General features: G+C 40.5%; 1 protein-coding gene across 2 annotated transcripts in view; it reads left to right on the forward strand.

Annotated features, from left to right (window-relative positions):
* Positions 1-8771: 8771 nt before the first annotated feature.
* The window catches only part of acp1 (acid phosphatase 1), an 11810-nt gene continuing 5472 nt past the window's right edge, over positions 8772-15109 (forward strand). The window contains exons 1-4 of one of the 2 annotated variants that reach the window (XM_060894515.1): positions 8772-8844; positions 10076-10149; positions 10440-10553; positions 12667-12728. In XM_060894515.1, the coding sequence (XP_060750498.1) occupies positions 8802-8844; positions 10076-10149; positions 10440-10553; positions 12667-12728 (293 nt within the window). In that variant the 5' untranslated portion in view covers positions 8772-8801. Of the gene's footprint in view, positions 8845-10075; positions 10150-10439; positions 10554-10612; positions 10727-12666; positions 12729-15109 lie in introns of both variants that reach the window. The other variant, XM_060894514.1, reaches the window with a different exon arrangement.

The following is a 15109-nucleotide window of genomic DNA, read 5'->3' on the forward strand; positions in this document are numbered from 1 at the left end:
GCTCTGCACTGAGCACGCGCTGTTCCCGCACACACCTTTACCTGGGATGTTTTTTTTTACACATTACTGTATAAACATTGAGTAATGAGTGGAGGAGGAGGAGGAGGAGGAGAAAGAGGAATGTTGTAAGGGTTAGAGTGTGTCAACAGAGTGTGGAAATCAGTGGCAGAAATTAGCTTTACTCTCTAACTCCAAGTGTCTCTGTACCTAATATTTAATACTTAACACCTCTCTCTCTCTCTCTCTCTCTCTCTCTCTCTCTCTCTCTCTCTCTCTCTCTCTCTCTCGCTCCATTTCTGTCTCTCTCTGTCACTGTCAATGCCTTGCTCTGTCTTTTTTCTGTCTGTCTTGGTCCCTGTCTCACTGTCTTTGTTTACTGTATGTATCATTGCCTCTCTCATGAGCTCTCTCTCTCTCTCTCTCTCTCTCTCTCTCTCTCTCTCTCTCTCTCGCTCTCTCTCTCTCGCTCCATTTCTGTCTCTCTCTGTCACTGTCAATGCCTTGCTCTGTCTTTTTTCTGTCTGTCTTGGTCCCTGTCTCACTGTCTTTGTTTACTGTATGTATCATTGCCTCTCTCATGAGCTCTCTCTCTCTCTCTCTCTCTCTCTCTCTCTCTCTCTCTCTCTCTCTCTCTCTCTCTCTCTCTCTCTCTCGCTCCATTTCTGTCTCTCTCTGTCACTGTCAATGCCTTGCTCTGTCTTTTTTCTGTCTGTCTTGGTCCCTGTCTCACTGTCTTTGTTTACTGTATGTATCATTGCCTCTCTCATGAGCTCTCTCTCTCTCTCTCTCTCTCTCTCTCTCTCTCTCTCTCTCTCTCTCTCTCTCTCTCTCTGTGTGTGCCTTTCTCTTTCTTTTCCTGTATCTTATTGCTTCTGCTCTTATCTCTCTGTCTTTGTCCCTGTCCCTCTCTCTATCTGTGCTACTCTCTCTCTCTCTCTCTCTCTCTCTCTCTCTCTCTCTCTCTCTCTCTCTCTCTCTCTCTCTCTGTGCCTTCCACTTTCTTTTCCTGTATCTTATTGCTTCTGTTCTTATCTCTCTGTCTTTGTCCCTGTCCCTCTCTCTCTATATGTGGTTCTCTCTCTCTCTCTCTCTCTCTCTCTCTCTCTCTCTCTCTCTCTCTCTCTCTCTCTCTCTCTCTCTCTGTGCCTGTCTCTTTCCATTCTGTCTGTCTTCTCTGTGCCTCCAGTGTTGCCTGTTTCGTCTCCACTGTCAGATCCAGGGACTTTAATTTAGTTGGTATTTGGAGCCCCAGATTTGCTATATAATAGAGCTGGTTTAATGATGTCAGCAAATATTTTCAGCCACAGTGTAACACGAAGGTTGAATTTAAATGGAGATTTCCTGAATCTATCATAAGCTCTAAGAGTCTTCTCAGTTCCTTAATTTCTTCATTGCCATGTTGAACTGTACAGGTGCAGAGATTAAGCAATCAGACCCAGGCCTTGGTGAGTGAAATTCTTAGGAGTTCTCCAGAAATTGCAGAACATTTATACAGATAAGGATATAGATAATGAGTTGACATGTGAAAATGTGCAATTTGCTCATACATATAATCAGCACAATATGTGTGTACAATATGTACAATTACCAATATGTAAATATGTAAACCCTTTGCCACACATTCACACTTGACACCCCACTGCTCCCACTACAAACCTCCCTCCTTTTAAAAAAGTTTGCTCCATCTCCCGGGTCAAAGAGTAAAACAATACAGAATTGAATGAGGTATAAACAAATCTTTATTGAATGGAATATTTTAAATATCATGCGAATGTATAAAAGCTGAAATGGCTTGCCATACCGTATCACTGTGTATTATAGTATGCATGAGAGCAATACTTGATCCCTGATGGTTATTATTTACTGAGGGATGTGCATTCATATTGACCTGGCATTATGCCAACTCCAATGTAAATCCATCGGTTTCCATATTGCATTAATGTTGTTGTAACCTTGATTGAGAGACTATAAACATTGTTATTTAGGAGCGCTATCACGCTACTTTTTGTACTGGTCCCCACACAGATGTTGCTGCTGGAAAGCGTGCGTGTCATTTCGTGCACGATTGCACACGCACATGAACGCATGTTCACGCGCTGCGCGGTTATCGAGCTGCCGTTTATAAACACGGGCATTTATTCACGCGAATGTTCACGCAACAAATTGTTGTGTGACAGACAGGCCAAGAGATGCACTGGCAGAACTGCACAGCTAATTTAGCTAGTCAGATAGAGACTAGAGACAGAATCACATCAACTTAACTTTACTGTTATTTGCTCTTGCTAGTTTACCAGATTGCTGTTCTCGCATTTCACTCTCATTTTGTTTCTTTTTTCTCTTTTAATGGCCAGATGGATAGCTCCGCTTCATATTGTCATCTACACAGTAAACATTAACATGCGCTGTAAAATGAGGCAGGAGAAGGCGGGGCCTTGCGTAATTTGCGGGGCCCTACGCAGCTTGCGTAGTGAGCGTATAGGGCCGATCGGCTCTGACCGTAGCTGTTAGTGTGGGTAAGGATTATTTCACCAAGTTTAAAACTATATTTCTTGTCTTGAAGGCACCTGTTAACTGCATAGCTGCACCTGTTGGGCCCTTGAGCAAGGCCCTTACCCCAACTCCCTAACAACGGGCGGTGTGAAAATTTATTTTGTTGTGCTGTAATATATATATGTAATATATATGAAACATATAGTCTTCTTCTTCTTCTTTTTCTTCTTCATCTTCTTCTTCTTCTTCTTCTTCTTCTTCTTCTTCTTCTTCTTCTTCTTCTTCTTCTTTAGAAAGCTGACTTAAGTGGTCCAGCAGAGGGCAGTATCTTAGTACTGATTGTAATTGTTGTAATTGTGTGTGTACTGTATCTTGATGTCCCCATAAGGGTAGGGATATCTGACTGTTTTTGTTCATGTGTCTGGTTCCCACAAAGGTTACTGAAGCAAAATCTTTCATTTTAATTACTAGGTTAATAATAGTGTTAGATTTAGGACTAGCTAGTGTTATTTAGCTGAATTAATAATTATGCCAAAAGAAGGTCCTCATATGGATAGTAGGATAAACATTTGTGTATGTGTGTGGTGTGTGTGTGTCCATGCTTGTTGCAGGTCCTGGAGTGTATTCTAATATGAGGTTAAACCTTTGTATAAGTGCCTTGTTTTCATGACGCAAAACATAATTGCAGCTCACTCTGAGTACCACAGAAGCATTTGAAGATAAGTATCTTTCTCTGACATGTCTCTTTTATCACCTGAAGTGATTCCCTCCCACAAACACAGGCTTTGATCATCGTTCATTCAAAGATCGCGCTAATCATATTCATCAGAGAGGATGACTCAGGCATGTGACCTGTACAGGAGTGGGTGCTGGATTATGTAAATGCTCACAGCACTGGCAGAGCTGGACGTATGGCTTGTGTAGGTCAAACCAAGCATGATATGACATTTGTCTGTGTTTTGGATGAGTTTGTCAATGTCTCACAGTGTTATCAGTACAGAGTTCTCTTATCAGTGGAGAGTAAATCAGAAGGCCTGTTTGTCTAACCCTTCCAAATACCAAATGGGAAAAAATTAAATAAATGAAAAAATATATCTATTTTTTCTGGAGGATCATATTACATCTCTGTTTTCTGAAGTGTTTATGCAAGGTGAATTTTGTGTCGTATCGCATGCATGCACAAGATGATGCACCAAAAAAAGTGCCCTGTAGGTGTTCCTACATGTTAGTAAACGATACAAAGTGCCCTGTAGGTGTTCCTACATGTTAGTAAACGATACAAAGTGCCCTGTAGGTGTTCCTACATGTTAGTAAACGATACAAAGTGCCCTGTAGGTGTTCCTACATGTTAGTAAACGATACAAAGTGCCCTGTAGGTGTTCCTACATGTTAGTAAACGATACAAAGTGCCCTGTAGGTGTTCCTACATGTTAGTAAACGATACAAAGTGCCCTGTAGGTGTTCCTACATGTTAGTAAACGATACAAAGTGCCCTGTAGGTGTTCCTACATGTTAGTAAACAATACAAAGTGCACTGTAGGTGTTCCTACATGTTAGTAAACGATACAAAGTGCACTGTAGGTGTTCCTACATGTTAGTAAACGATACAAAGTGCCCTGTAGGTGTTCCTACATGTTAGTAAACGATACAAAGTGCACTGTAGGTGTTCCTACATGTTAGTAAATGATACAAAGTTCCCTGTAGGTGTTCCTACATGTAGTTAATTATACAAAGTGCCCTGTAGGTGTTCCTACATGTTAGTAAATGATACAAAGTTCCCTGTAGGTGTTCCTACTGTACATGTAGTTAATTATACAAAGTGCCCTGAAGGTGTTCCAAAATGTTAGTAAATGATACAAAGTGCCCTCTAGGGGTTCCATCAGGTGAGAAAATTATACAAAGTGCCCTGTAGATCCTCCATCATGATGATAAATTATACAAAATGCCCTCTAGGTCTTCCATTATGTGAGTAAAGGAAAAAAAGTGCCCTGTAGGTGTATCAACATGTTAGTAAAGGATACAAAGTGCCCTGTAGGTGTTTGCACATGTAAGAAAATTATACAAAGTGCCCTGTAGGTCTTCCATCATGTGAGTTAAGGATATAAAGTGCCCTGTAGGTGTTTCAACATGCTATTAAATGATACAAAGTGCCCTGTAGGTGTTCCTACATGTTAGTAAACAGTACAAAGTGCACTGTAGGTGTTCCAACTTGTTAGTAAATGATTAAAAAAGTACTCTCTAGGTGTCCCAACATGTGAGTAAAGAATGCAAAGTACACTTCAGGTGTTCCAACATGTTAATAAATAATACAAAGTGCCCTCTATGTGTCCCTACGTGAGAGAAAATGTGTCCTGGTATCTCTGCATTAAAATAAAACATGCAGTAATGTGCACTTTTTCAAATTTTCCTAATAATGATTTTAACACAAACAGTGATGCATTCCACAATTATTACTATTATTATTTTTCAAATATACAGTAGGTGCTCAATTTTAAGGAAAATATGAAACAAATGGTTTGTTAATTGTTAAATTTTTTTTTATTTATTGACAACAAAATATCTCATTTGGACACGGGGTGTCCGAACTTTTGCATACACCTGTACATGACTGCTTAGTTATAATTCATTCATTCATTCATCTTCTACCGCTTATCCGAACTACCTCGGGTAGGGAGCCTGTGCCTATCTCAGGCGTCATTGGGCATCAAGGCAGGATACACCCTGGACGGAGTGCCAACCCATCACAGGGCACACACACACACTCTCATTCACTCATGCAATCACACACTAGGGACAATTTTCCAGAGATGCCAATCAACCTACCATGCATGTCTTTGGACCGGGGGAGGAAACCGGAGTACCCGGAGGAAACCCCCGAGGCACGGGGAGAACATGCAAACTCCACACACACAAGGCGGAGGCGGGAATCGAACCCCCAACCCTAGAGATGTGAGGCGAACGTGCTAACCATTAAGCCACCGTGCCCCCCCCCAGATTATTATTATTATTATTATTATTATTATTATTATTATAAGAAATAAAAAAAGGCATTTTATTCTCTTGTCATTTAATTTTAAATATTAGATTTTGTTTTCATACATAAAAAGTAAGATATTAATATTACAAGAAAAAGATAAAACACATGATGAATATCTGTAATAAATCAGTTTCCAGCTGTGTTTTAAAGCTGATAACATCGGGGGAAGGATGACTATCAGAGTGCACAGTGTTCCAGATCTGATAAAACTAGGCCTGATGCTTCTCCCTCTTTTCTTCTGGTGAAATGTTCAATCTGTTAAAGCAAATATTCTGTAATGCGACGTAATGCACAACAATCAAAGTTAAACTATTAAAATGTCCGTCACAAGAGTCTGTATTTTGGACGGCATTATTACTCTCACTCTACAATCTGAAATCTTATCTGATACACACTGCTTCCCATCGACGCTAGTTAGCAGATCAGGTTAGTTGGATGAGGAAATAGACTAAACTCTTTATTTTATTATTCGTCACTTAGAGATATAAGTTTAATGCAAAATTCATGATTTCATGACCAAATGTAAAACCTGCTTAAAACATCTCGTCTCCTTTCATTACGACTTACTTAGCAAGAAAATGTTAACACAGTAAATATAGTGCCTGTATAGACACAGCAAACACCATCTACACAGAATAAAAACATACAAACAGATTGTATTATCCACAGGATATAGTGTACAATATAAAAAAAGACAGTCCAAGATAATGTACTGAAGTGAATAGAGTGAACTGTTTTTATTTCACTGCATTAAAATAACAGAGAGCGCATCACTCTGCACAAAGCCAATGGTATTGTGATTATAGGGTATGAGTAATGTGACAGGACGGACTGCAGTGTCCTTAACAAATGCACTTTTGTGTTGACTAAAATCCAGTAGGCAACTCTTCAATATGACACGTACTGTATGTGATTCAAAACAGAAAACAAAAACTTGATGACATCAGACAAGCCCACCACCTCGCCGAAATTATGTGACAAATTGCTATGGTCTTGTTATTGGAATGCTACACACACACACAGACACCACACACACACACACACACACATGGGAAACCCAGACATACAGAGGAAGAACATACACAGAAACTCCACATACACAATAATAAACAACATGGCTTGCAATAAAAAAAAGGCAAATAAATAGTATATTTATTAATATAAAAATATATATAAAATAGAAAGAAAGAAAGAAAGAAAGAAAGATATAGAACACTACAGATGACGACATTACACTGTAATACACTATAGATCACAATCGCTTACAAAATGACACTGGTATTCAGCGACAGGCATTAAGATGGTTTAGATCCAACCTGTTTGATCGATACCATTTTGTAGATTTAAACAGAGAACTTTCCAGTTTATTGGCAGTTAATTATGGGGTCCCTCAAGGACCAGTTTTAGGACCTCTGCTTTTCTCATTATACAAAAAATGTCCAGAAAAATCTGTCCAAGTTCTGTGTTATGTATTGTTTTGTTCTTACTGGGATTTAAGTGGACATTTCTAACAGTCTAATGACCATTAGTAGGTAATTCAGTCTCAATCACAATTAATTTCTCTTTATAAAATTCCTAAAGATGCCAAAAGGGCAGAGTAGTGAAAAAAGAGTGAAATCAGATTCAGTTGTGATTTCAGTTCTCTTTAATACTGATTCAGAAGAGCATGGAGAAAGCAGATCATGGGGCAGTGGTGGTTCAAGTGTTTAAGGATCTGGGTTATTGATTGGAGGGTTGGGGTTCAAACCCCAGCATTGCCAATCGACCACCTTTGGGAAATTGAGCAATTCCCTTAACCCTTACTGCTCCTGTATCATAGGTGCCCCTACGCTCTGATCCCAACCTTCTCAGTTGGGACTTTTATGCTCAATTTCATTTATTCAAACAGAGAGACCCTTTTGCAGAAAACACTGTCTGTATATTAATAACCATACACACTTTAAACACAATGACTCAAAATTCATCTAACTAAAAAATTAATCTGCAAATATGCCATACTTTTATTTGCAACATGAACACAATGACAAGATATAGAATGATTTCTTCATCAGATAGAGTGAACTTATGTGTGTAGAGCGAGTAATTGGTGTTTGCGTGCCACAAATAATAACATCTGAAATAAAGCCCTAGTATAAGTACGTTTTAAACATTGTGTTGTGAAGGCAGTTCAGAGTAACACGATCCATTATTTTTCACTGACAAGGCGCTAGTTTAGGGATCAACTCTTTTCAAAAGTATAACATTGAGCACGTAGGTATAAATCATTTTATTTAAAGTCACTGCTGCTAGTGTGCCACTTTTGGGTAGTCGGTTAATGCTCTGAACCCTCACTTACGTACTTAAACACTTTGAGTGTGTTGCCTCAGGTGTAAACCACTTGGTAATTAAAGCATTTACCTCAAATAACCTACAATAGCCTTGTAGTTGAGCGATTAAAACAGGGGACTACAAATTGATCCGAAACACACAATCCATGACTCAAAACCAATTACATTGCAATGTATGTGAATGGACGATGGAATAGGATCGAACCTTTAACCCCAGAGGTCTGAGGCAAACATGCCTACTGTCTGTATTAAATTAGATTCAATTAAGGCCTGAATGTTAATGTTGGCTCACACCTATGCAACATTCATTCATTTATCTTCAGTAAGCACTTTATTCTAGTTAGGGTTTGGGTGGATGTAGAGCTTGTGCCAGGAAAACTGGGCGTATTATTTTAACGTGTATAGTGATTTCAACAACAGACATCGTCATAACACAAAAATCCAACGATTCGGCGATTAGTAACGTCAAGTTTCAAAAGAAACCAGACGTGCCTGAGAGCCCCGAGATCGGACACGATGCTCACAGAACACAAGAATAATCATTTTTTAAAATTATTTTATTATTATTGTTTAGATAAAAGGCCCTATCAAGTTGCAGGGACTGTAAATGTGTTAAAGATTAGGCATTTCATTCGGAAAGAAAAATATTAAAATTATGATGAAACTTTTCTCCATTTGTTTGTCTGGAGGTGAACCAGTAATCACTTTGAATAAAATAAAAAAAGAAATTATATAAAAAGAAATAAATAGAAATACAAATACAAAGGAATAAAACTTATTCACTTTTTTTATTTTGTTTTTTTTTATAATTCTACCTCAGGGTTTGTGTACCTGCTCTGTGCCTGTTAGAAAAAAAATAAAAATAAATAAATAAATAAGCATTTAATTTTTTTTTTTTTTTTTTTTTTTTAACTCAGGCAGTCTTTGGGGCAGCTACTGGAACAAACATGGAGGCTGAAGGAGGGAAGTCTGTTTTGTTCGTGTGTCTGGGTAAGAGCTGTTAAATAAATGTTCCGAGATGAATTTAGCACGATAGTAGCGTTTAAATACAAATATAAACGCGTACAAAACAATGGGTTTGAGGATGTTTTTCTTTTCTTTCCTCCTCCTTCTTCTAGAAAGGTAACTTCCTTCAGTTCCTTATAAACTGTCAATGAATTGCGTGATGACGTCATGCGCGAGTGACGTCTGTTGAGTCCTCGAATGTGATTGGTCAACAAAGTTTTAAATTGACCTAGCTATCGTTACTATGATTGGGCTCAAGTAGCTACTCATAAACACACAGAAGTGCATGAAATTTTTAGTTCATACCTGACAGAAAGGTTTTGTTTGTTTTTTTTTTGACTCGACCGAACCGGTCGGTTATAGAAATTTTAAAACTTTGTGGAAATTGTTATTTTTTTAAATGATAATAGTATTTCCTTTATCTTGATCAGGGTTGTGTTGGATCTGGAGCGAAATGAGAAGACATCCCGGACGGGTCGAATGTCCGTCGTAGGGCGTACTATGTTTTTGGGAGGTTGGAGGAAACTGGAGAAACCAGAAGAAACTCAAGGCCTGATAATACGAGGAAAATACGAGGAGAACATGCAGAACTCCACACACGCTAAAACCCGCCTGAGCCCAGGATACATCCTTGGAGCTTTGAGGCGGCAACATTACGTTCTACCTCATCTTGTATTTTGTTACAATCTGGTGTTTGTAATTGTAACTGCGTATTTCTGTCAGTCTTACAAACACCAGATTGCTTTTAAAACCATAAGTTGGCGGTACGCCGAAAGCCTCACGCCACCTCAGTCTGTCTTTAACAGGTTCCGTATGTCGTCTTGTGTTCGTGCTGGTTTACTTCCACCTCCCAAAAACATGCATGCAGATGGATTATCTATGCTAAAAATGTCCCTCGATGGGATTGTGTGTGTGTGTGTGTGTGTGTGTGTGACGGATTGGGAAAACCCCTGGATCCACCACAACCGTGACGGATAAAGCTCTTGAAGATGATCCCTAAATTTTTTTTTTTCCGTTGCGATCGACGTTAGGCAAAATAAATTAGCTCGATTTATCAAAGATGCTAAATTATTATCATTGTTAAAGCCAAGTCACTTTCTCAAGCTGTGACATTCAATGTAGGTATAAAGTTAATAGCTTTCCATCGACGTGATATAATCGTTTGAATGACCTACGAGTGTTTTTAAAGGTACTGTTAAATGATTCTGTTTTCCAGGGAACATCTGTAGGTCTCCGATCGCCGAGGCTGTCTTTAGGAAGATGGCTACGGAAAGCGGAGTGGTGGACAAGGTAAGAGATTCTACACGTGATCCACTTCACTGATAATCAGAATCATGCAGAATTATGTTTTATCCACAACCGATTTAGAACGTTTGCACGTTTGCTGCACATGGTGGTGTGAATGAAAGATAAGTGTGTCTTCCCTTTCAGCATTGATTTTTGTTTATTCCAGCGGTGTGTGATGTGACGGTGATGCGTCATGTTAGGACCGTCTATAACGTGATGTCTGTACTACTGTCTTGTTTCCTGCTTTGTGTGTACGTGTGTGTGTGTGTGTGTGTGTGTGTGTGTGTGTGTAGTGGAGGATAGACAGCGCTGCCACCTCCACCTATGAGATCGGGAACCCTCCTGACTATCGTGGTGCAGCTTGTATGAAGAAGCACAGCGTGCCCATGCGCCATGTGGCGCGTCAGGTACGGTGGGCATGAACTTAGTGCTAGTTCCATCCTGTGTGTGTGTGTGTGTGTTGCAGTGGGTTATAGATTCCGGTGCCACATCAGACTGGAACATAGGCAGTAGGCCAGATGACCGTTGTCTTCTCTGCCTCGAGAACCATGGCATTGAGACAGATCACAGGGCACGACAGGTACCTGCACTGCATGTGTGTGTGTGCGTGTGTGTGATTTATGGGTAAAACCATAACATCAGTCTGTCTTGTTGAAGTTCTCAGCTGTTCACTGATTTTCTGTGGTAACGTCCATGTGACCTGTCCATGTGGAGCCATCTTCATCGAGACTCCAACCCTTTCCAGAGCGACTTGCGCTCGTTCTCTCATTTCTACAACGGTGCAGTTGAGGTTTAAGGGCTTTGCTCAGGGGCTCATCTTGGAGGTGCTGGGATTTGAACCGGCAACCTTCAGATCAGAGCTCCAACATTGTAACCACTGAAACTTGAACAGACTTTTGTGATACTTGACAATGTGCAAATATGTACCGTAGTTTGTATTTATTGAGTTTATTTATTACTTAAAAACCATGACACCATGAAACCCAACCAACAGCGCTGTGGTAACATCGAATGATTTATACCAGGGGCGTCAAACTCAAATTCACTGTGGGCCAAAATATAAAACTGAGATAAAGTCACGGGCCAAACTGAATATTTATTGAAAAATGAACTGCAACTGATACGTAATGTTCAACCTTTTTCATACGGAAACAAGCTTTAGTTTTGCTTGAACACAGGATTTGGAACAAACAGCTTGTGTGGTGGAAATTTCTAATCTTAAGATGTTCATAAGGCTTTGTCCTTCTCTGCTTGTACCCTGTGTGCGTCATGACCAGAGACTGACATCGTCATCAGTAGGTTTTGTTAAGATTATGACAAGGGCAGTAGGGACTGGGGACGAGTTGTCCATAAACAATGTCCAATACGTCCTCTAGAAGACCTCGGCCTGGTCAGATTAGCTTGGTCAGGAGATGCATGCGGTAATTTTGAGCCAATGATCGATGATGTTTTGCTTTTACATATTACAAACACATAAGAAATTAAATTTGAAATAAAAGACACATCAGTGGTGTTCATTTCTTATTTAAATAAATAAAATAAATGACGCCTCTCACTGGATCATGAAGTTCCTTTTTGAAGTGGATCTTTTTCAAAACCAACAACAAAACATTTCATTCGATGAAAATCCAACTTTTCGACTAGTGTCTTCTTATGTTATATCCTTTCGTTACAGACACGTTAGCTCCGCCCACAAGACAAACATGTCTGTCCTTTATATTGATATCGTGAACAGATAATCTGCCTCCATCCTGTCTTGAATGCTCCTATTGTCCATCTTTCGTTTGGTCATTTTTGTGGAGGGTGGAGTTAACTTGCCCGACGTGACTGTAGCCCGACGTGACTGTAGCCCGACGTGACTGTAGCCCGACGTGACTGTAGCCCGACGTGACTGTAGCCCGACGTGACTGTAGCACGGTTGTTAACGACTGTCAACAGAGAACGAGGGGCGCTCGCTGTTCGTGACTAGGCGTCAATACAGTGACAAGGCATTCTGGGATTTGTAGTATTAGCGGAGCATACGGCTAGCCAGCTGTAATGCACGTCTGATATGATCTCACGGGCCAAATATAATTATACCTGAGTTTGACACCCCAGTTTATATCATGTAAACTTTATTAATATTCCAGTTGTTGATATTTCGAATACCCACATTCAAATATCTGCTCTTTCCAACAGTGGCGTGTTGTGTTTTTTCTTTTCCCCCTGCTGTACGCTCCTCTTTAGTCGAATGAAAAATTCGCCGTCACCTCCTTTTACTCCGTCGTCTTGCAAAAATGATGTCCGCTCTTGCTCGAGCCGCGTACGAGCGCCTGTAAGAGCACACGTGTGGCCACAGATGTGCTTTAATCTGCGTCTGAAGGATTACACTTTCCCGCTCAGGACATAACACGCATCCACACGGAGCTCTGAAATGCCCAAAGATCACTCAGTTAGAGAGACAACAACCTTCTTAAGACAGATAAGATGAAATAATGCACGCTTTCTTTCCTCACTCTGTCATTCTGTGGTTTTCTTTAGGTGACGAAGGAGGACTTTGTGACGTTCGAGTACATTCTCTGCATGGACGATAGCAACTTGAGGTACGTGAGGTCCATGTTTGTAAAAGGCTCGTCCTGATTTGTGGAAGCCGTACCTTCTATGTGAAAAAGGTCTCAGAGGGGCAATTAAAAAGAGCAAACGTCCAGTGGAATGCGCATTACGAGCTGCTGTTAGAAGGACAACCTGGATGAATCTGAAGCTTCCGCGGATCTGTGACGATAAATCTCCCGACTCTCGTCTCTCGTCGTTCCTCTTAAGACCGACTGGTGGAATGAACTGAATGTGACTCACGGCTTTGTAGTCGAGCTTTGAAGCATCTCATCCAAGCTCCATGAGGTCACATAGAGGGCAAGGAAATCAAGTTCCATACATCAAGTGACGCATCCATCTCGTACACCTCCAGTTCTTCAGTCTCCAGCGATCCTTTATTCAGTTCCATTCCATTTCAATTCCATTTCTTTGTACAGCACTTTTAACAATTCACATTGTCTTAAAGCAGCTTTACATGAAAAACAGAATAAAAACTCTGAAGTTTAAAAGTAAGTTCTTATTTATCTCTAAACATTTATCCGTAACGAACAAACCTGAGGCGACGGTGACGAGGAAAGAAACCTTGACAGGAACCAGAGTCAGAACTGAACCTCATCCTCATTCGGGTGACACCGGACAGGAAATGATGTCAGTGTAAATAATGTCCTTTCTACAACAGATTGTAGTCGAGTAGAATTTAGCAACCAAGAGCTCCTGAGGAACTAATGGTTCAGCGCAAAATATCATACGGTCAGATGACTTCAGAATTCTTTAATCAGCATCCCGGCGTGTTAACAACATGGTATCGTTCTTGTAGCATAGAACATGGGTTCATGCTTCTAAGGCTTCATTGGAGAAAAGCAGCACTCTTTCTTTTATACTAAAACAAGTGAATCAGAAGTAGAACAGCTTATTTATAACTCGCTTCATGGCTGATCTTGGCCTACTGGTCAGAAGGTTGTGAGTTCAAATCCCAACTCCCCCCAAGATACACTGTTGGGCACTCGAGCAACACCGTTAACCCTCAAACGCTCAATTGTATAGACGAGAGACGTCTCTTAGTCTCCTAAGAAGATCTTAGCGATCTAAGTCAAATGCCTTAAAGGTGAGGTCTCCGTTGTTTGAGAAATGCTTCAGAAAACAAAAACAAAACTAACGTGTAGCCAATGAGCAGAAAGGGGCGTGTCTTGTCAATATGGGCGGAGAGAGTGTTCAGTGTGCATGTGTGACATCAGCAGAAAGCGGTTTTAACATTGACATGGAGGATAAAAACAAAGAAAGAAAGAGAAGAAAGGCTTACGATAAGGTAAGAAGTAGGACGTGTTAATATAGGATCAGCTTTCCAGCGCTGGAGAGAACTGAACGTCTTCCGCGTGAAACGGAGCTAAACCTTTCACGGTACAACACACAGTACTACAAAAACACATTTGTATTACCATAGTGTTACTCATTGTGTTCATTTATTGATAAAAATATCCCCTCGGTCAGCTGCCCCAACAGGTTCCGCCGTAATACTTGTCTGGGTTATACTTGGGTTATACTTGTCTGGTATATGTGTGGGCGGAGCTATCAAAATGGGTGGGACCCATTTGGGTTAGGGGCGTGTTTGTTTTGGTGATTTCAAATGTCAACATTGGCTTTCAAACAACAGAGACCCCACCTTTAAATATACATGATGAGGGATTGGAGAAAAATCGGCAAATTGATAGGAAGTCCGTGATGACCTAAATAACCGCTCTGTACAAACGTGGTGAGGAGAAAAGCATCTCAAACACCATCTCTCTCACATCATTAACCATTAAATGATAAATATAGCAGCATTTTTGTTCTTCACTCGTGTACCGGTATGAGATTATTCCCGAATCACATGTTCCCCCAGTCCATGTGCTACTGCTTAAGCAGCTTACCGAGTTCCTGGGATTCTTGCATGGACAAGACTTTTTCTCCTTCACCCCTCTTTTTGATGCTTGGCTCCAACATGTTTTTTTTTTTTTTTTTTAATTTCCCAGAAGGATCTTTTTTTGGTCACTGACCAACTGGTGATGTCAAAACATACCGAGATTTACTAGTGACATGAACTTCTTGTCTGTGAGATTTTGGAGATGAACCCACACCACACCCGTTGTCCATCTTGTCTGACGATTAGTTTGTCTACAACGCTGGCCGATGAGAGACGACTTCTGGATCTTTATCTCAACCTCGCGTGTCTTCGGTTGGAAGAGATTTGAGCCTGTAATTCAGGGAAGGTTAGAAGATTAGAGCGGTTTATTCAAGAACTCGCTAGAGCCGTCGTGGCGCTCCGGGAACAGGTAGAGACGACTTTTGTCGCCCCGCTTCGAGACGCGTAGCACGTATTGAGTCTGATGCAGGCGTATCCTGTAAATCGTCACGC

This window comes from Tachysurus vachellii, chromosome 19, assembly GCF_030014155.1.
Source record: "Tachysurus vachellii isolate PV-2020 chromosome 19, HZAU_Pvac_v1, whole genome shotgun sequence".
Classification (NCBI taxonomy): Eukaryota; Metazoa; Chordata; class Actinopteri; order Siluriformes; family Bagridae; genus Tachysurus; species Tachysurus vachellii.